The sequence below is a fragment of the Bombina bombina genome, chromosome 1 (assembly GCF_027579735.1).
Source record: "Bombina bombina isolate aBomBom1 chromosome 1, aBomBom1.pri, whole genome shotgun sequence".
Taxonomy (NCBI): Eukaryota; Metazoa; Chordata; class Amphibia; order Anura; family Bombinatoridae; genus Bombina; species Bombina bombina.
This window is the reverse complement of record NC_069499.1, coordinates 1,427,675,920-1,427,697,892: the sequence shown is the minus strand read 5'-3', so window position 1 is coordinate 1,427,697,892 and position 21,973 is coordinate 1,427,675,920. Positions and strand designations below refer to the sequence as shown.

The window sequence follows — 21,973 nt, the reverse complement described above, 5'->3', positions numbered from 1 at the left end:
GGTAGGGAGACTCACATTGCAAGGCCGCCATCTCAAAGACTCTGCGTGCCGAAGCAATAGCCAGTAGAAAAAGAACCTTCCAAGAAAGTAATTTAATGTCCACAGAATGCATGGGCTCAAACGGAGCCCTCTGCAGAACCTTAGGAACCAAATTCCAACTCAAAGGAGGAGCGGAATGTCTAAACATAGGCCCGATTCTAGACAGAGCCTAAACAAAATATTGAATATCAGGGAGCTCAGCGAGCCTCCTGTGTAGTAACACAGAAAGAGCAGAGATCTGTCCCTTTAAGGAACTTGCAGCAAGTCCCTTCTCCAAACCATCTTGGAGAAAGGAAAGAATCCTTGACACCTTGACCTTATGCCATGGGAATCCACGTTCTTCACACCAGAATAAGTAGGTCCTCCACACCCTATGATAGATGCGACGGATGACCAGCTTTCTAGCTTGAATGAGAGTATCAATCACTCTCTCAGAAAACCCTCTCTTGGGTACGACTAAGCGTTCAATCCCCATGCAGTCAGCCTCAGAGAATCTAGATTTTGATTAACAAAGGGACCCTGTTCCAGCAGATCTCTGCGACAAGGTAACCTCCATGGAGGAGATGATGACATCCCCACCAGGTCCGCAAACCACATCCTTCGCGGCCACAATGGAGTAATTAGAATAGTCGAGGTTTGCTCCTGCTTGTTGCAGGCCACTACCCAAAGAAGAAGTGGTAACGGTGGAAAAATGTAAACTAGGTTGAAACCCCAAGGCACTGCTAACACATCAGCTCTGCCTGGGGATCCCTGGACCGCGACCAGTATCTGGGTAGTTTGGTATTGAGTCTGGACGCCATAAGACCTATCTCTGGCGTTCCCTATCTGTTGCAAATCTCCGCAAACACCTTGGGATGGAAAGACCATTCCACCGGATGAAACGATTGTCTTCTGAGATAGTCCGCCTCCCAGTTGTCCACACCCGGAATGTGGATCACTGACAGCGAGCAGTTATGGGCTTCCAGTCCAGATTCCGAGATACTTCATGGCTAGGGAGCTTCTCATTCCCCCCTGATGGTTGAAATCTGTTAAACTGGGATGAACCCAGAAGAGGCCAAGCCTTCAGAGCATTGAAGATTGCTCGAAGTTCCAGAATGTTGATCGGGAGAAGAGATTCCTCTTGAGTCCACCGGCCCCGTGCCTTCCTGGCACCCCAAACAGCTAAAAAATATACAGGTACTAAGGGAGGCGCTAAAAAGCCAAAGGTATCAAACACTTATACAGTTTATTAAAAACACATAAGCAAACAGTAGCACATGTAAAAGGGATGTCTCCCCAAGAAATACAATACTACCGTATTGTCCTGAGTATAGGCCGCACCTGATTATAAGCCGCACCCTTAAAGTTTGGTGCCATTTTAAAGAAATTACATTACACAGGCTGCCAATATCCACTCTAGTAAAAAAAAAAAAGAAGAAACTCAAAGTAGAATACAGTATACTGTAAAAATGATTCTTTATTCCATGGTGCTTGAAAAAAACAGGATACAAAAAAAAGGAAGACGTTTTTTAAACTAGTATTCCTTTTTTATCCTGTTTTTTAACGTACCATGGAATAAAGAATCATTTACCAGTACTTGGGGACTTGACTTTACGGTATTTGATTTTATTTTTACTGTATTTTGTTTTACCGGTATTATCGTATTAATCCTTAATAAGGGCCATTTCAGTGATCATAAAAATACTGGTATACCGTACATGTGTAGTTATACAATCTACCGTCACTGTTATTGAAAGAAATCCTCCACAAAGTTTCCCTGTGCGGCACACTCTCCTTTCACTCTGCCCCCTGCAAAAATCCTCACAATGTAATCCACATCCAACACTGATGCAAAAATCACGAGTTACACACACCTAGTCACACGCTGGTAATACAAGTGTTGATCTTGGGGACCCACCTTATGACATTCAAGACTCGAATACCTCACCCACGGCATTCATAAGCGCTCCAAGCGGTCGTGAAGATGAGACGGTGAGGGATCCCTACAGCGCGCCGGCGTGTGTACAGCCAAGTTCCGTGTGTGTTTGACATCACAGTGGGGGGCGGGCAGACGGGATACTCTGTAAAGAGCCAACTGCTTCAAATTGTGTAACACCCCAAGTATAGGCCGCATCCCTAATTTAAAGGCTTGCATTAGGGGAAAAAAGTGCGGCCTATACTCGGGACAATACGGTAAATAAAAACTTGATATACTAAAAAATCTAATACAATTGATAAAACTTCCACAGATCTAAAAATCATACATTATATGTATAGAGCAGTCCTAATCAGTTCGTTATAATAGGGTCAGATAGAAATGTCTTTTCTCCATACAAAAAGCAACTGAGTATGTAGTCAGCGTTTCATTAATCAAATACCACCAAGCTGCTAAATTGAATTGAACAATAGCTGCCAAACAGTGTACCTAGAAATTATACACTTAATATTCCAAAGTTCTCTTACTGTGTAAGATATCACTTAGCAAAACATTCAGCCGTGTACTTTACCAGATCCTTATCCGTGAGGTAAAGGTCTTTGCCCCTCGCCCGGTATTCACCTCGAGCGGGGCTGACTGAAACTTTTCGGCGTCTGACGTCGCTGAAAGATGTTCCGGTTAGGAGAAGAAGCCGATTCCTGCGCTTACTTCTATGCCCTGTAATCACGGTCCTCTCAGATGAGCCCTGCACTTAGTGCTTATAGCACGCAAGGGATTGGATACTGGGCAATGTGATGGATATCCCAGAATTTCTGCCAAACACAAGTCCTACAGATGATATGCTCCTAATTAGGAGAAGAATGGTTCCAAATGTATAACCCGGGTTATTGTATAGGAATCAAAAGATATGTAGAATGTTGTCACAGAAATAAAAACAACAACACTGCCAACACACACAACGCGTTTCGCCCTCCTATGGGCTTTATCAAGTTTGTAGCGAAACGCGTCGTGTGTGTTGGCAGTGTTGTTGTTTTTATTTCTGTGACAACATTCTACATCTCTTTTGATTCCTATACAATAACCCGGGTTATACATTTAGAACCATTCTTCTCCTAATTAGGAGCATATCATCTGTAGGACTTGTGTTTGGCAGAAATTCTGGGATATCCATCACATTGCCCAGTATCCAATCCCTTGCGTGCTATAAGCACTAAGTGCAGGGCTCATCTGAGAGGACCGTGATTACAGGGCATAGAAGTAAGCGCAGGAATCGGCTTCTTCTCCTAACCGGAACATCTTTCAGTGACGTCAGACGGCGAAAAGTTTCAGTCAGCCCCGCTCGAGGTGAATACCGGGCGAGGGGGAAAGACCTTTACCTTACGGATAAGGATCTGGTAAAGTACACGGCTGAATGTTTTGCTAAGTGATATCTTACACAGTAAGAGAACTTTGGAATATTAAGTGTATAATTTCTAGGTACACTGTTTGGCAGCTATTGTTCAATTCAATTTAGCAGCTTGGTGGTATTTGATTAATGAAACGCTGACTACATACTCAGTTGCTTTTTGTATGGAGAAAAGACATTTCTATCTGACCCTATTATAACGAACTGATTAGGACTGCTCTATACATATAATGTATGATTTTTAGATCTGTGGAAGTTTTATCAATTGTATTAGATTTTTTAGTATATCAAGTTTTTATTTAGTATTGTATTTCTTGGGGAGACGTCCCTTTTACATGTGCTACTGTTTGCTTATGTGTTTTTAATAAACTGTATAAGTGTTTGATACCTTTGGCTTTTTAGCGCCTCCCTTAGTACCTGTATATTTTTTATCTTATTTTAGACAACTGTAGGGATATTTGTCTTTTTAAGGGGGTGTTTGGTTATCTGTTTGGCCTAGCGCACCTATCTCTCCTTTTTATCTAACAGTCACCCCAAACAGCTCCCCATCCTGATAGACTTGCGTCCGTAGTCAGAATATCCAAGGATGGTCTCAAGAAGGATGTCCCCAGGCGATCTGGACAGAGCCACCAAGAGAGCGATTCTCTCAACCGGTTGTCCAGAGAAATCTGTTGGGATAGATCAGAGTGATCGCTGTTCCATTTTCTGAGATGGAACCTGGCAAATGGAATGATATCTATGCTAGACACCATGAGCCCAATCACCTCCATACACCAAGCCACAAATGGCCATAAGGAGGTCTGGAGGGCAAGACAATTGGAAGTAATTTTGCAACGTCTCTGGTCTGTAAGGAATATCTTCATGGATATGGAATCTATTATCGTGCCCAGGAATTCCACTCTGATACTGGGAACCAGAGAACTCTTTCCTAAATTTATCTTCCATCCATGAGATTGAAGAAGAAGTAGAAGAGCTCTCAAATGGTTTTCTGCCAGCCGGTAGAACGTAGCCTAGACTAGGATGTCGTCCAAATAAGGCACTACTGCAATACCTCTGGATCTCTCCACTGTGAGCAGAGCCCCAAGAACTTTCATAAAGACTCTTGGAGCAGTAGCCAGACCAAAAGGAAAAGCTACAAACTGGAAGTGCTGGTCCAGAAAAGCGAATTTTAAAAACTTGAAAAGATCCTTGTGTATTGTCACATGAAGGTAAGCATCCTTCAAGTCTATCGTGGTCATGAACTGTCCCTCTTGAACTAAGGGCAGAATAGACCTTATCGCCTCCATCTTGAGCGATGGCACAGACAGAAACTTGTTTAAGCACTTTAGGTCTAGAATCAGGTCGAAACGTACCCTCCTTCTCTGGGACCACAAAAAGATTTGAGTAGTATCCCAGACCTCTCTCTGCTAGAGGTACTGGTACAATCACTCCTAGGGTGTAGAGATCCCTCACGCACCCTAGAAAAGCATCTCGTTTTTTTCTGGTCTTGAAGACAGGTTTGATAAGAGGAATCTGCCCCTAGGTGGATGAGATTTGAAACCTATCATGTAACCCTGAGCAATGACCTCCAGAACCTAAGGGTCTTGCACATCTTCCAGCCAAGCCTCCACAAAGAGATATAGTCTGCCACCAACACGATACGACGGATCGGGGGCCGCCCCTTCATGATGATTTTGTCTCGGCGGGCATCTTGTTCTGCTTGGATTTATTCCAAGATTGAGATGGTTTCAAAGTTCCCTTGGACTGATCAGGCTTTTTCTGGAGGGCTGCTGGCGATGGGATTTATCTGAACGAAAAAGACGAAAATTAGAACCCTGTCCTTTAGGTTTGTTCTTATCCTGCGGTAAAATGGCACCCTTGCCCACATTGACCGTGGATATGATAGTGGCATAAATGTGAAAAAGTAATAAAATGTGAACTAAAAAAATGCTCATTCAATAAATGGAAGAATATGGCCGTTCCTAGAGGGATCTCCTGGGACCGATGTCTTCAAAATAATCCTCAAAAGGGATGAGAAGAGAGAAAATACAACATAGTGTAACTCTGTAAATCAACTGGAAACACTTGTGGTAAATGGACAAATGATTACTCACATTTGGTGGAGCTAATACAAGCTCAATGGTATGCACACACCTACTTTATAATGGTAGGCAAACAGTATCTCACACGATAGTAGTATAAAAAGATAATTTATTAAAATTATTAAAAACCGTCACACTAATGCAGAGTGAACACCATTGTTCAAAGGGATCTGAATGAGAATACAGCGATAATCACAGTTTGGAGTAAACCATACAGCCGGATGGATGCGGATGGAAAGCAGAAACTTAACCGCCAACCAGCCACAAACTTGTATTGGCAATGTATTACTCCGCCCCTGGCGTCAGTAAGCACATTTAGATGTAGTGGTGAGATAAAAGTTCCTAAGAGTTCCGACGTACGTTTCACTTTGCAGCTTTGTCAAGGATATGATAGAGTCCAGTCCTGGACCGAAAAGAACCCTCCCCTTAAATGGAAAGGAAAGCAGTCTAGATTTTTAAGTCATGTCAGCAGACCAAGACTTCAGTCACAGAGCCCTACGGGCTAGGTCATAAAAGCCTAATGTCTTGGCATTCAAGCAAATAATCTGCATATTTGCATCGCAAATAAACAAATTAGCTACCCTCACGGCCTTAATTCTTTCCTGGATTTCATCGAGGGGAGTTTTCACCTCGATCATCTCGGACAGAGAGTCACACCAATAGGTAGCGGCTTCCGCCACCGAAGCAACCGCCGTTGCAGGCTGAAATAAAAATCCTGTATGCTGAAACATCTTTCTCAACAGAGTTTCTAGCTTCTTATCCATGGACTCCTTAAAACAATGAACTATCCTCAAGCTGAATAGTGGTGTGCTTAGCAAGCGTGTCACACCTGACATGGACTTGAGTGATAGAAGCAGGCAGTGAAACTCGTCAACATTGATTGCTTAGGAGTTAATACGAGTCTGGATGGTTTAGCAGAAAGACTCTCCCTGCATCTCCAGACCCTAACATTCGTCAATGCTCTCACTGAGAGGCTGACAAGGCTACTTAAAACTCCAGTCCACACAGCGAAGAATACTACCCTCCATAAGAGACTACTACGAATCTTCCGACACTTCTCTGCCATCCTCCTGTGATGAAAGGCAAAGAATGACTGGGGGATGAGGGGAGAGGGGGAGGGATTTAAGACTTTGGCTGGGGTGTCTTTGCCTCCTCCTGGTGGCCAGGTTCTGTATTCCCACAAGTAAGGAATGAAGCAGTGGACTCTCCTCGTATTAAGATGGAAATATACTTTTTCATCTACTTGACTGCAAAGGGCTCCAAAGCACATATATACAGTATGTCTATATATTTACACATACGTATTTATACGTGTAATATATGTTTGTAAATACTTATATACACATATAAATACATATGTACACATATATATACATATTTTGACATGTAGATGTATGTATCTCTTTGTTAAGTCCTTAGTTTTTTTTATAATTTTTATTAGATAGTGTTATTATGAGTGTAACTTTACTTTTAAAAATATATTTTATGTGTTTTGTGACAACTTTTATATGAGCGTAACAGTTAACCAGAGCTCTGAGGCTGCGCTATCCAGAGGCACGTTAAATTCAATTGAGCTCAATCGATCAAGTTTACGTTATGCTTGTAATACGCACGCTACTTCCGACGCGTGCAAACACCCTTGATACATCCCTTTTCGCTTGCGTGCAACTGTTAGCTAGCCACTCATAATCTGCCCCTTATTGTTTAAGCTAAGTTTATACTTGCAATAAACCAGTTTCTTTATATAATAACTTGAGTCTTTACTGGATTATGTATAGCTTCACGCTACATAAAATGTTTAGAAACCCCCATAGGTTTTCAGGACACCTATATAAACATCCACCTGTTCCTGACAGGTTTAGTTTATACGTAGTCAAGCTACAAACTAAACTGACAAAATGAAGAGAAAGAAGATTGTCTCACAACAAAAAAGGTTTGTTAGGACAGAACTTCGTATGAGCAAAAACATTTTTTTTGCATCCCACCTATAAGAACCTTCTATCAAAGGCTACTTGCAAAGATGTAAACACATCAGTATGCTAGAAACACCTGGTTGGATATCTCGTACAATAATTCTGCAGAGATTTCACTATACCTGACCGATTATAAAACAATCTGTGCAAAATGAGAGACTGCCAAGACAAATAGAATTACCTTTATAAAGTTTATCAGTGTCTGATAGATATGAGCTCCTCTGGGCAAGAAGAAACAGCTTCCCGGACTCAAGTCATGAAAGAAAAATAAACTCTGATCCTTGAAATGCGAGAGAAACAAAAACACACAATTCAATACAGAATTTTGACAAAAGTACTAAAATAGAAGATGGGACCAAGACAAAGGTTTCAGAACTACACTAATGCATCAAATATGTATTGGTTTGGATTATTTAAATGTCAGCTTTTAAATACATAACTAATGTGCAGTGTTGTCTACTTACCATTTCACTGATTTGGCACAGTTTGTGCTCCATTTATCAATCATTTGGGGGAATTCTTCTTTCTGTTCTACTATCAGTTCTCCACAACTCTCCTTAGGAGAGGTGCACATGTGCGCCTGTATTTATCATAAAAAAGTATATTTTTTCACCATAGGAGAGCTGAGGAGAAATAATGATACATTTCTCCAGTCGGATTAGTATCCTCTCCTTATTTCTCCATGTCAATCATATATAAACCAATAGAAATATTTAGCGGAGGCACAGGTGACTGAAAGGCAGGCAATCATTGGTGGGTGGAGATCTGAATGATTGGAGGATATATATTATTCTACAATCATTCAGCTAAAAGAGGTGGCTGCAGGTGGGGGCATCATTTTATTGCAGGGGGGGCTAGCTGGGGGCATCATTTTATTGCAGGGGGGGCTGGCTGGGGGCATAATTTTATTGCGGGGGGCTGATTGGGGGCATAATTTTATTGCAGGAGGGCTGGCTGGGGGCATAATTTTATTGCAGGGGCAGGCTGGGGGCATCATTTTATTGCAGGGTGGCTGGCTGGGGGCATCATTTTATTGCAGGGGGACAGGCTGGGGGCATCATTTTATTGCAGGGGGGCTGACTGGGAGCATCATTTTATTGCAGGGGGGCTGGCTGGGGGCATCATTTTATTGCAGGGGGCAGGCTGGGGGCATCATTTTATTGCAGGGGGGGCTGGCTGGGGGCATCATTCTATTGCAGGGGGGCTGGCTGGGGGCATCATTTTATTGCAGGGGGGCTGACTGGGAGCATCATTTTATTGCAGGGGGGCTGGCTGGGGGTATCATTTTATTGCAGGGGGGCTGGCTGGGAGCATCATTTTATTGCAGGGGGGGTTGGCTGGGGGCATCATTTTATTGCAGGGGGGCTGGCTGGGGGCATCATTTTATTGCAGGGGAGCTGGCTGGGGGCATCATTTTATTGCAGGTGGGGGCTGGCTGGGGGCATCATTTTATTGCAGGGGGGGCTGGCTGGGGCATCATTTTATTGCAGGGGGGGCTGGCTGGGGGCATCACTTTATTGCAGGGGGGGCTGGCTGGGGGCATAATTTTATTGCGGGGGGCTGATTGGGGGCATAATTTTATTGCAGGAGGGCTGGCTGGGGGCATAATTTTATTGCAGGGGGCAGGCTGGGGGCATAATTTTATTGCAGGGGGGCTGGCTGGGGGCATCATTTTATTGCAGGGGGACAGGCTGGGGGCATCATTTCATTGCAGGGGGGTTGGCTGGGGGCATCATTTTATTGCAGGGGGGCTGGCTGGGGGCATCATTTTATTGAAGGGGGGCTGGCTGGGGGCATAATTTTATTACAGGGGGGGCTGGCTGGGGGCATCATTTTATTGCAGGGGGGGCTGGCTGGGGGCATCATTTTATTGCAGGGGGGGCTGGCTGGGGGCATCATTCTATTGCAGGGGGGCTGGCTGGGGGCATCATTTTATTGCAGGGGGGCTGGCTGGGGGCATCATTTTATTGCAGGGGGGGCTGGCTGGGGGCATCATTTTATTGCAGGGGGGCTGGCTGGGGGCATCATTTTATTGCAGGGGGGGCTGGCTGGGGGCATCATTTTATTGCAGGGGGGGCTGGCTGGGGGCATCATTTTATTGCAGGGGAGCTGACTGGGAGCATCATTTTATTGCAGGGGGGGGCTGGCTGGGAGCATCATTTTATTGCAGGGGGGGCTGGCTGGGGGCATCATTTTAATGCAGGGGGGCTGGCTGGGGGCATCAATTTATTGCAGGGGGGGCTGGCTGGGGGCATCATTTTATTGCAGGGGGGCAGGCTGGGGGCATCATTTTATAGCGGGGGGGCTGGCTGGGGGCATCACTTATGGCTGGGGGCATCATTTTATTGCAGGGGGGCTGGCTGGGGGCATCATTTTATTGCAGGGGGGGCAGGCTGGGGGCATCATTTTATTGCAGGGGGGGCAGGCTGGGGGCATCATTTTATTGCAGGGGGGCAGGCTGGGGGCATCATTTTATTGTAGGGGGGGCTGGCTGGGGGCATCAGTTTATAGCGGGGGGGGCTGGCTGGGGGCATCACTTATGGCTGGGGGCATCATTTTATTGCAGGGGAGGCTGGGGGCAACATTTTATTGCTGGGTGCATCATTTTATTGCAGGGGGGCTGGCCTGGGGGCTTAATTTTATTGCTATGGGCATCATTTATTGCAGGGGGGCTGGGGGCATCATTTATTGCAGGGGGGCTGCTGGGGGCATCACTTATGGCTGGAGGCATAATTTTATTGCGGGAGGGCTGGGGGCATCATTTTATTGCAGGGGGGCTGGGAGCATCATTTTATTGCAGGGCGGCTGGGGGCATCATTTTATTGTAGGGGAGGCTGGGGGCATAATTTTATTGCAGGGGGGCTGAGGAAATCATTTTATTACTGGGGGCATCATTTTATTGCAGGGGGGCTGGACTGGGGGCTAAATCATTTTATTGCTATGGGCATCATTTATTGCAGGGGGGCTGGGGCATCATTTTATTGCAGGGGGCTGCTGGGGGCATCATTTTATTGCAGCTGGGATGGGGGCATCATTTTATTGCAGGGGAGCTGCTGGGGGCATCACTTATGGCTGGAGGCATAATTTTATTGCAGGAGGGCTGGGGGCATCATTTTATTGCAGGGGGCTGGGGGCATCATTGTATTGCAGGGGGGCTGGGGGCATCATTTTATTGCAGGGGGGCTGGGGGCATCATTTTATTGCAGGATGGCTGGGAGCATCATTTTATTGCAGGGGGGCTGGGAACATCATTTTATTGCAGGGGGGCTGGGAACATCATTTTATTGCAGGGGGGCTGGGAACATCATTTTATTGCAGGGGGGCTGGGAACATCATTTTATTGCAGGGGGGCTGGGAGCATCATTTTATTGCAGGGGGCTGGGAGCATCATTTTATTGCAGGGGGCTGGGAGCATCATTTTATTGCAGGGGGGCTGGGAGCATCATTTTATTGCAGGGGGGCTGGGAGCATCATTTTATTGCAGGGGCATCATTTATTACAGAGGGGGGCGGGGAGCACCATTTTATTGCAGGGGGACTGGGAGCATAATTTTATTGCAGGGGTGCTGGGGGGAATCATTTTATTGCGGGGGGCATAATTTTATTGCAGGGGGGCTGGGAGCATCATTTTATTGCAGGGGGCATAATTTATTACAGAGGGGGGCTGGGAGCATCATTTTATTGCTGGGGCATAATTTATTACAGAGGGGGGCTGGGAGCATCATTTTATTGCTGGGGCATAATTTATTACAGAGGGGGGCTGGGAGCATCATTTTATTGCAGGGGTGCTGGGGGGAATCATTTATTGCTGGGGGCATAATTTTATTGCTGGGAGCATCATTTATTGCTGGGGGCATAATTTTATTACAGAGGGGGGCTGGGAGCATCATTCATTGCTGGGTCATATTTTATTACAGAGGGGGGCTGGGAGCATCATTTTATTGCTGGGGAATAATTTATTACAGAGGGGGGCTGGGAGCATCATTTTATTGCAAGTGTGCTGGGGGCATCAGATTATTGCTGGGAGCATCATTTTATTGCTAGGGTGCTGGGGGCATCATTTTATTGCTGGGAGCATCATTTTATTGCAGGGGTGCTGGGGGCATCATTTTATTGCAGTGGGGCTGGGATATCATTTATGATTTGACCGCTGATTCCTATTGGTGTGGTGCATGTTACGTGAGGTGTCACCAATAAAAGCTCAATAACAAAGCTTGGCATACCATCATGTGTCACAATACATCAAGATATGGTTTTTAAATTGTATTAAGTAAATACACAACTGTAATTTGCAGCTAACCAGCTTGCCTTAGTTACAGTAAGTACCTGTCTGCAACTAAGCTTAAGCAATTTACACCATTTCAGTTGCTTCCCATTTCTATACATTTTGCTTTGGGTTTTCATGGTATTAACATCTGTAAGATTATGTGGATATTGGACATCAATGTCTAATGTCTACATCAAAGAATGTAACTGCAAAGTTAAACTTTACCTTCATTGTAACTTGATGTAGCGAAGGTACTTTTTGTTTAAATGTATTGCCAGATTTGTTTTCAGTTGCATATAAAATGCACAATGTACACTACCTAACTGCTTTCTATAATGGTTGGGGCTATGAATCAAACTTTATTACAACAGGTAGCTGCCATACCTTGGTATTCTAAATAAAGCAATAACATCAAAAGTTTACAAGTATTTCTATTACCCTTTAGTGTGTGTGTGGTTGGTTGGTGTGTGTGGTTGGTTGGTTGGTGTGTGTGTGTGTGTGGTTGGTTGGTTGGTGTGTGTGTGTGTGGTTGGTTGGTGGGTGTGTGTGTGGTTGGTTGGTTGGTGGGTGTGGTTGGTGGGGGTGTGTGTGTGTGCGGTTGCCCCATTTCTTTAAGTATTTATTGTTCTGGGTAGAGGCCACTGCGCTGTCATTCTGCCTATGGACCTGCACTTGCTAGGGCCGGCCCTGGCATCTCTGTAATGTTCCTGTTATCATAAGAAAACACAAAATAAGGCCCAGTTCAACTCAACTGTCCCTAATTGTCAACATAATTCTTCATTATATACATAAACAGTTGTTCCAATAGTACAAATGGTTTATTTCAGTATATACAATGCTATAGTGCTCCACATTAGTGGATTTGTTTTGTTTTGTTGTTTTAAAATGTTGTGCATTACCTTTACTTTATTTTTCTCTCATTTTTTTTTAAATTAATTTTAAAAACTGGGGGCGGGGTTGGAGGTGGAGACTGGGCGGGGTTGGATACGGAGACAAAGGGGGCCCCATTATGTCACCCTGCCTTGGGCCCCGCAATGGCTAGGGCCGGCCCTGCTTCCTAGTAGCTTTGGTTAACGCCCCTCTTCAGCAAACTTTCATATAAGAAAATAGATCTACATTTTCATTGTTTTTGTGCTTCAATTTTAGCGCTTTCCCTCCATCATAAATTATTATTGCGCTCCAATAACCATTATTATTGTGCTTTGTTATAAATAATTTTTGTACCTTGTAGAGCCCTTTTTTGCGTAACTGCTTCTACAACTGGTAGAGAATAGATTTCTAATGCTGTTCTCCACTGTAGCTATGGAGAGCTTTAATGCAGGAACTTGCAGGAGAACTTTCAGTCCTCCACAGGAGAATATAAATGATAAATTTGTAACTAGGAAAATTATGAGAACTATATGAAATACGACTAAAAAGATCTAATTTAACCCTTTTTTGGAGAACATGTCCTCCAAGGAGAGTGAGAACGGAGTAGGAGAATTTTACAGTCGAACTTTTCCAATTTTAGGCGTATTTTTGAATGATAAATAGAGGAATTATTTCTAATGAGAACTTTTAGGACAAAATATAGGAGAATTGGAATGATAAATGGAGCCCTTTGTTTTAAGCAGCTGACCAAACAGTAATTAGAATTTTGCGAAAATTAGGTTGATACAAACACTTAAAGGGATAGGAAAGTCCAAATTAAATTTGTACGATTCAGATAGAGCATGTAATTTTACGACACTTATAAATTTACTTCTATTTTTAAATGTACTCCTTATTCTTGGTATTCTTTGTTGAAAAAGAATACGCACATATCATACACTAGTGGGAGCTAGCTGCTGATTGGTGCCTGCACACATTTGTCTCTTGTGATTGGCTAACTAAATGTATTGCACTAACCACCTGTAGCGCAATGATGTTCCTTTAGCAAAGGATAACAAGAGAATGAAGCAAATTTGAGAATAGAAGTAAATTGGAAAGTTGTTTAATAAAATGTATGTTCTATCCAAATAACGAAAACTTAAATTATGCTTACCTGATAATTTACTTTTCTTCAGATGGAAAGAGTCCACAGCTGCATTCATTACTTTTGGGAATTCAGAACCTGGCCACAAGGAGGAGACAAAGGCTTAAATACCTCCCCCACTTTCCTCATCCCCCAGTCATTCTGCTGAGGGAACAAGGAACAGTAGAATAAATATCAGGGTGAAAAGGTGCCAGAAGAACAAAAATACAGACGCCCCACAGAAAAAATACGGGCAGGGAGCTGAGGACTCTTTCCATCTGAAGAAAAGAAAATGATCAGGTAAGCATAATTTAAAGAGACAGTCAACTCCCAAAAAACTTTCATGATTTAAAAAGCGAATGTAATTTTAAACAACCTTCCAATTTACATTTATCACCAATTTTGCTTTGTTCTTTTGGTATTCTTAGTTGAAAGCTAATTCTAGGAGATTCATATGCTAATTTCTTGACCTTGAAGACTGCCTCTAATCTGAATGCATTTTGGCCACTAGAGGGCATTAGTTCATGTGTTTCATATAGATAACATTGAGCTCATGCACGTGAAGTTACCCTAGAGTGAGCACAGATTGGCTAAAAAGCAAGTCTGTCAAAAGAACTTAAATAAGGGGGCAGTCTGCAGAGGCTTAGATACAAGATAATCATAGAGGTAAAAAGTGTATTTCTATAACAGTGTTGGTTATGCAAAACTGGGGAATGGGTAATAAATGGATTATCTTTCTTTTTAAACAACAAAAATTCTGGTGTTGACTGTCCCTTTAAGTTTTTCTTCATAAATGGAAAGAGTCCACAGCTGCATTCATTACTTTTGGGAAAACAATACCCAAGCTATAGAGGACACTGAATGCAAAAACGGGATGGTACAAGAGGCCACCCATTCTGAGGGCACCAGCCCTGAAAACTCCTACTCAACAAAATCCTGCTTCGTCTGAAGCCAAGAACTTTGAAAAGAAAGGAAAAAGCCCAAGGACACTGACCCGCAGATAGTCCACAAGCCTTGCTAGAGACCGCAGGAACTAGACTCGACTGAGTCAACAGCCTCTAGGAGACAACGTCGCACAGCAGTCTGTCTCCAAACAACACACCCCTTACTAAAGAAAGGGAACAAGCTACCGTATTCTTCCACAATGAAGAAATGACACGGAGAAAACATAAGTGTACCTGTAAAGCGCTGCTAATCCCCCTTAAGGGACTCAAGGCTCTGCTCATCTTATCAACCTTGAAAGGAGAAAAGGCTGAGTAGACCTCGCCTGGGGTCGAACTTGCAACCCTCGGTTTGCTACAGTGCAGAGTAGCCACAGTGCATTAGTATGCTGAGCTAGCTGTCCAGCAAGCATAAGGAACTCCAGAAAAAACATAATTTATGTAAGAACTTACCTGATAAATTCATTTCTTTCATATTAGCAAGAGTCCATGAGCTAGTGACGTATGGGATATACATTCCTACCAGGAGGGGCAAAGTTTCCCAAACCTTAAAATGCCTATAAATACACCCCTCACCACACCCACAATTCAGTTTAACGAATAGCCAAGAAGTGGGGTGATAAGAAAAAAGTGCGAAAGCATATAAAATAAGGAATTGGAATAATTGTGCTTTATACAAAAAAATCAAAACCACCACAAAAAAGGGCGGGCCTCATGGACTCTTGCTAATATGAAAGAAATGAATTTATCAGGTAAGTTCTTACATAAATTATGTTTTCTTTCATGTAATTAGCAAGAGTCCATGAGCTAGTGACGTATGGGATAATGATTACCCAAGATGTGGATCTTTCCACACAAGAGTCACTAGAGAGGGAGGGATAAAATAAAGACAGCCAATTCCTGCTGAAAATAATCCACACCCAGAATAAAATTTTTAATGAAAAAACATAAGCAGAAGATTCAAACTGAAACCACTGCCTGAAGTACGTTTCTACCAAAAACTGCTTCAGAAGAAGAAAACACATCAAAATGGTAGAATTTAGTAAAAGTATGCAAAGAGGACCAAGTTGCTGTTTTGCAAATCTGATCAACCGAAGCTTCATTCTTAAACGCCCAGGAAGTAGAAACTAACCTAGTAGAATGAGCTGTAATCCTTTGAGGCGGAGTGTTACCCGACTCAACATAGGCATGATGAAATAAAGATTTCAACCAAGATGCCAAAGAAATGGCAGAAGCTTTCTGATCTTTTCTAGAACCGGAAAAGATGACAAATAGACTAGAAGTCTTTCGGAAAGACTTAATAGCTTCAACATAATATTACAAAGCTCTAACAGCATTCAAAGAATGCAATGATTTCTCCTTAGAATTCATAGGATTAGGACATAATGAAGGAACCACAATTTCTCTACTAATGTTGTTAGAATTCACAACCTTAGGTAAAAAATTCAAAAGAAGTTCGCAGCACCGCCTTATCCTGATGCAAAATCAGAAAAGGAGACTCACAAAAAAGAGTAGATAATTCAGAGACTCTTCTGGCAGAAGAGATGGCCAAAAGAAACAAAACTTTCCAAGAAAGTAATATAATGACCAAAGAATGCATGGGTTCAAAAGGAGGAGCTTGAAGAGCCCCCAGAACCAAATTCAAACTCCAAGGAGGAGAAATTGACTTAATGACAGGTTTTATACGAACCAAAGCTTGTACAAAACAATGAATATCAGGAAGATTAGCAATCCTTCTGTGAAAAAGAACAGAAAGAGCAGAGATTTGTCTTTCAAGAAACTTGCGGACAAACCTTTATCTAAACCATCCTGAAGAAATATAAGTCTTCCAGACTCTATAATATATCTCTCTAGATACAGATTTACGAGCCTGTCACATAGTATCAATCACAGAGTCAGAGAAACCTCTTTGACCAAGAATCAAGCGTTCAAATTCCACACCTTAAAATTAAGGTTTTGAGATCCTGATGGAAAAAAGAACCTTGAGACAGAAGACTGGTCTTAACGGAAGAGTCCACAGCTGGCAAGAGGCCATCCGGACAAGATCTGCATACCAAAACCTGTGAGGCCATGCTGGAGCTACCAGCAGGACAAACTAGCATTCCTTAGAATATTGGAGAATACCCTTAGAAGAAGAACTAGAGGCGGAAAGATATAGGCAGGATGACACTTTTAAGGAAGAGATAATGCATCCACTGCCGCCGCCCGAGGATCCCTGGATCCGGACAGATACCAGGGAAGTTTCTTGTTTAGATGAGAAGCCATCAGATCTATTTCTGGGAGTTCCCACATTTGAACAATCTGAGGAAATACCTCTGGGTGAAGACCATTCGCCCAGGTGCAACGTTTGGCGACTGAGATAATCCGCTTTCCAATTGTCCATACCTGGGATATGAACCGCAGAGATTAGACAGGAGCTGGATTCCGCCCAAACCAAAATTCGAGATACTTCTTTCATAGCCAGAGGACTGTGAGTCCCTCCTTGATGATTGATGTATGCCACAGTTGTGACATTGTCTATCTGAAAACAAATGAACAACTCTCTCTTCAGAAGAGGCCAAGACTGAAGAGCTCTGAAATTGCACGGAGTTCCAAAATATTGATCGGAAATCTCACCTCCTGAGATTCCCAAACCCCTTGTGCCGTCAGATACCCCCACACAGCTCCCCAACCTGTAAGACTTGCATCTGTTGAGATTATAGTCCAGGTCGGAAGAACAAAGAAGCCCCCTGAACTAAACGATGGTGATCTGTCCACCATGTCAGAGAGTGTCGTATAATCGGTTTAAAGATATTAAGTGAGATATCTTTGAGTAATCCCTGCACCATTGGTTCAGCATACAGAGCTGAAGAGGTCGCATGTGAAAACGAGCAAAGGAGATCGCATCTGATGCGGCAGTCCTAAGACCTAAAATTTCCATGCATAAGGCTACCAAAGGGAATGATTGTGACTGAAGGTTTTGACAAGCTGATATCAATGTTAAACTTCTCTTGTCTGACAAGGACAGAGTCATAGACACTGAATCTATTCTAGAAACCTAAAAAGGTTACCCTTGTCTGAGGAATCAATGAACTGATTGGTAAATTGATCCTCCAACCATGAACTTGAAGAAACAACACAAGTCGATTCATATGAGATTCTTCGAAAATGAGAAGACTGAGCAAGTACCCAGATATCGTCCAATAAGGAAATACCAAAACCCTGTTCTCTGATTACAGAAAGAAGGGCACCGAGAATCTTTGAAAAAAATTCTTGGAACTGAGGCTAGGCCAAACGGTAGAGCCACAAAACTGGTAATGCTTGTCTAAAAAGAGAATCTCAGACACTAAAAGTGATCTGGATGAATCGGAATATGCAGATACACATCCTGTAAATCTATTGTAGACATATAATGCCCTTGCTAAACAAAAGGCAGGACAGTCCTACAGAAACTGAATGTTGGTATCCTTACATAACGATTCAATATTGATAGATCCGGAACTGGTCTGAAGGAATTGACCTTCTTTGGTACAATGAAGAGATAAAATAAAACCCCAGCCCCTGTTCCAGAACTGGAACTGGCATAATTACTCCAGCCAACTCTAGATCTGAAACACATTTCAGAAATGCTGAGCCTTTGCTGTGTTAACTGGGACACGGGAAAGAAAAAAATCTCTTAGCAGGAGGCCTTAACTGAAGCCAATGCTGTACCTTTCTGAAACAATGTTCTAAAACCAGAAATTGAGAACGGAATTGATCAAAATTTCTTTGAAGAAAACGTAATCTGCCCCATACCAGCTGAGCTGGAATAAGGTCCGCACCTTCATGGGTACTTAGGAGCTGGCTATAGGTTTTCTATAAGGCTTGGATATATTCCAAACTGGAAATAGTTTCCAAACTGATACCGCTCCTGAGGATGAAGGATCAGGCTTTTGTTCCTTATTGTGAGGAAAGGAACGAAAAATGATTATTAGACCTAAATTTACCTTAGATTTTTTACCCTTTGGTAAAAAAGTTCCCTTCCTTCCAGAAACAGTTGAAATAATAATTTATTACCCTGGAAAGAAAAGGAAAGCAAAGTAGACTTAGAAGACATATCAGCATTCCAAGTTTAATCCATAAAGCTTTTCTAGCTAAAATAGCTAGAGACATATACCTGACATCCACTCTAATGATATCAAAAGATGGTATCACCAATAAAATTATTAGCATGTTATAGAATAATAATAATGCTATAAAATTATGATCTGTTACTTGTTGCGCTAAAGCTTCTAACCAAAAAGTTGAAGCTGCAGCAACATCCGCTAAAAATATAGCAGGTCTAAGAAGATTACCTGAACATAAGTAAGCTTTTCTTAGAAAGGATTCAATTTTCCTATCTAAAGGATCCTTAAAATGAATTACTATCTACCGTAGGAATAGTAGCACATTTAGCAGGAGTAGAGACAGCCCCATAACCTTAGGGATTTTGTCCCAAAAAAACTCTAATCTGTCAGATGGCACAGGATATAATTGCTTAAACGTTTAGAAGGAGTAAAAGAATTACCCAAATAATTCCATTCCCTGGAAATTACTTCAGAAATAGCATCAGGGACATTAAACACTTCTGGAATAACTACAGGAGATTTAAAAACCTTAATTAAACGTTTAGATTTAGTATCAAGAGGACCAGAATCCTCTATTTCTAATGCAATTAATACTTCTTTAAATAAAGAACGAATAAATTCCATCTTGAACAAATACAAAGATTTATCAGCATCAACCTCTGAGACAGAAACCTCTGAACCAGAAGAACCATTATCAGTATCAGAATGATGATGTTCATTTAAAAATTTAAAAATTCATCTGAAAAAGTTTTAAAAGACTTTTATGTAAACTAGAAGGAGAAATAACAGACATAGTCTTCTTAATGGATTTAAAAAATAAAATCTCTTATGTTTATCAGGAACACTCTGAAAATTAGATGTTGACGGAACAGCAACAGGTAATGTAACAGTACTAAAGGAAATTTTATCTGCATTAATAAGTTTGTCATGACATGCAATACAAACAACAGCTGGAGAAACAGATACCAAAAATTATAGCAGATACACTTAGCTTGATAGCTCCAGCACTAGACAGCGATTTTCCTGTAGTATCTTCTGACTCAGATGCAACGTGAGACATCTTGCAATATGTAAGAGAAAAAACAACATATAAAGCAAAATTGATCAAATTCCTTAAATGACAGTTTCAGGAATGGGAAAAAAATGCCAAAGAACAAGCTTCTAGCAACCAGAAGCAATGAAAAAAATAAGACTTAAATAATGTGGAGAAAAAAGCGACGCCCTTATTTTTTAGCGCCAAATAAGACGCCCACATTATTTGGCGCCTAAATGCTTTTGGCGCCAAAAATGACGCCACATCCGGAACGCCGACATTTTTGGCGCAAAATAACGTCAAAAAATGACGCAACTTCCGGCGACACGTATGACGCCGGAAACGGAAAAGAATTTTTGCGCCAAAAAAGTCCGCGCCAAGAATGACGCAATAAAATGAAGCATTTTCAGCCCCCGCAAGCCTAACAGCCCACAGGAAAAAAAGAGTCAAATTTTTGAAGGTAAGAAAAAATGATTAATTCAAATGCATTATCCCAAATATGAAACTGACTGTCTGAAAAATAAGGAAAGTTGAACATTCTGAGTCAAGGCAAATAAATGTTTGAATACATATATTTAGAACTTTATAAACAAAGTGCCCAACCATAGCTTAGAGTGTCACAGACAATAAGATTTACTTACCCCAGGACACTCATCTACATGTTTGTAGAAAGCCAAACCAGTACTGAAACGAGAATCAGCAGAGGTAATGGTATATATAAGAGTATATCGTCGATCTGAAAAGGGAGGTAAGAGATGAATCTCTACGACCAATAACAGAGAACCTATGAAATAGACCCCGTAGAAGGAGATCCCTGCATTCAAATAGGCAATACTCTCCTCACATCCCTCTGACATTCACTGCACGCTGAGAGGAAAACCGGGCTCCAACTTGCTGCGGAGCGCATATCAACGTAGAATCTAGCACAAACTTACTTCACCACCTCCATCGGAGGCAAAGTTTGTAAAACTGAATTGTGGGTGTGGTGAGGGGTGTATTTATAGGCATTTTAAGGTTTGGGAAACTTTGCCCCTCCTGGTAGGAATGTATATCCCATACGTCACTAGCTCATGGACTCTTGCTAATTACATGAAAGAAAAAAAACACAGAGAGAGGATATTCCCCTAACGCAGTGCAACCTCGTGTAGCAAGCTCTGGTAGGTCTGACGAACAACACCTGAATCAAAAACTTTGCACGCTGCAGTCATCTAAAAATGACCATGAAACTTAAATACTTGCAGGGCAAGTAAAAAGCAGCTGAAGATAGGATCCTTCAGATTGCTAAGAATCCACTAACCAGCCAATAACGTTGCAGGCTATCTAAGAGCCGCCAGTCCTTCCCACAAACTTGAACGTGGAGAAAGTAGAAACCTCAAGAGGCTTACCGTACCTTGAATGCTCTGAGGACGAATTAGCAGAGAAACAGATCTCAGATCCTGCTCCAACACTGGACCAGCCAAGCGACAGACATGTCTGATAGACAGGGGGGACAGAAAGACCCCAACCACAAGCCCCCAGGGAAAGGAAAGAAAAGGGGGGATTCACCCACCCCAACAGAGCTTGGGTGCCAACCCAAACCGCTCCTCCAAAATAAGGCACTCCCAAGGAGAACCCCCTAGGACCTGGAACAGAGAAAAGAGCAATAGATCCGTAAGAAGACCTGTCACAACTCTCTTAAGAGTCTCTACGTAGAGAGATCGATTTCCAACAGGTGAAACAGAGCCCGTAGAGGAGCAGATGCTGCCCCTTACAGAAATAAGCCATCCAACCTCCTACACACAGGGCAGGACGATGACCCTCCAGAGAGAGGAAACCCCAGCTCATAAGGAAGACAAACTATCCCCTCCAAAGGGAAGGGCACAGATAAGAACAGTATACATGTCCATAAGACATGAATCCATAGTATGATCAAAACACGGACCGAATGAAAAAATCATCCAGACACCACTGTTTACCCAACAGAGAAAAACTCCCCATGAAGAGGAACACATTCTTTCCGAAGGACAATTCAGGCCTTAAAGTTTATATCCAGTACCCGAAGGTGGATGTGAACTCTGGCCTTCCTGCTTGGAAGCCCAATGAGCTAGCCCCTATGTTGCAACATAGGGTCCCTGAAAAAACTAGGTCGTCCCGAACCATTCCACAGGATCATAAGTCTCCAGACATCCAAGAAGAATTCAAGACAAGAACCCTGGACACAGAATCGTCCTAGAATGAACGACACTGCCAGGAAACACAAGAT

At 42.5% G+C, this 21,973-nt stretch overlaps 1 protein-coding gene across 2 annotated transcripts in view; it reads right to left on the bottom strand.

Annotated features, from left to right (window-relative positions):
• Positions 1 to 21,973, bottom strand: part of TARS2 (threonyl-tRNA synthetase 2, mitochondrial) — a 232,674-nt gene that overhangs the window by 73,333 nt on the left and 137,368 nt on the right. For both annotated transcript variants that reach the window (XM_053705450.1, XM_053705454.1), the window contains one exon: positions 7,595 to 7,693. In XM_053705450.1, the coding sequence (XP_053561425.1) occupies positions 7,595 to 7,693 (99 nt within the window). The remainder of the gene's footprint in view (positions 1 to 7,594; positions 7,694 to 21,973) is intronic.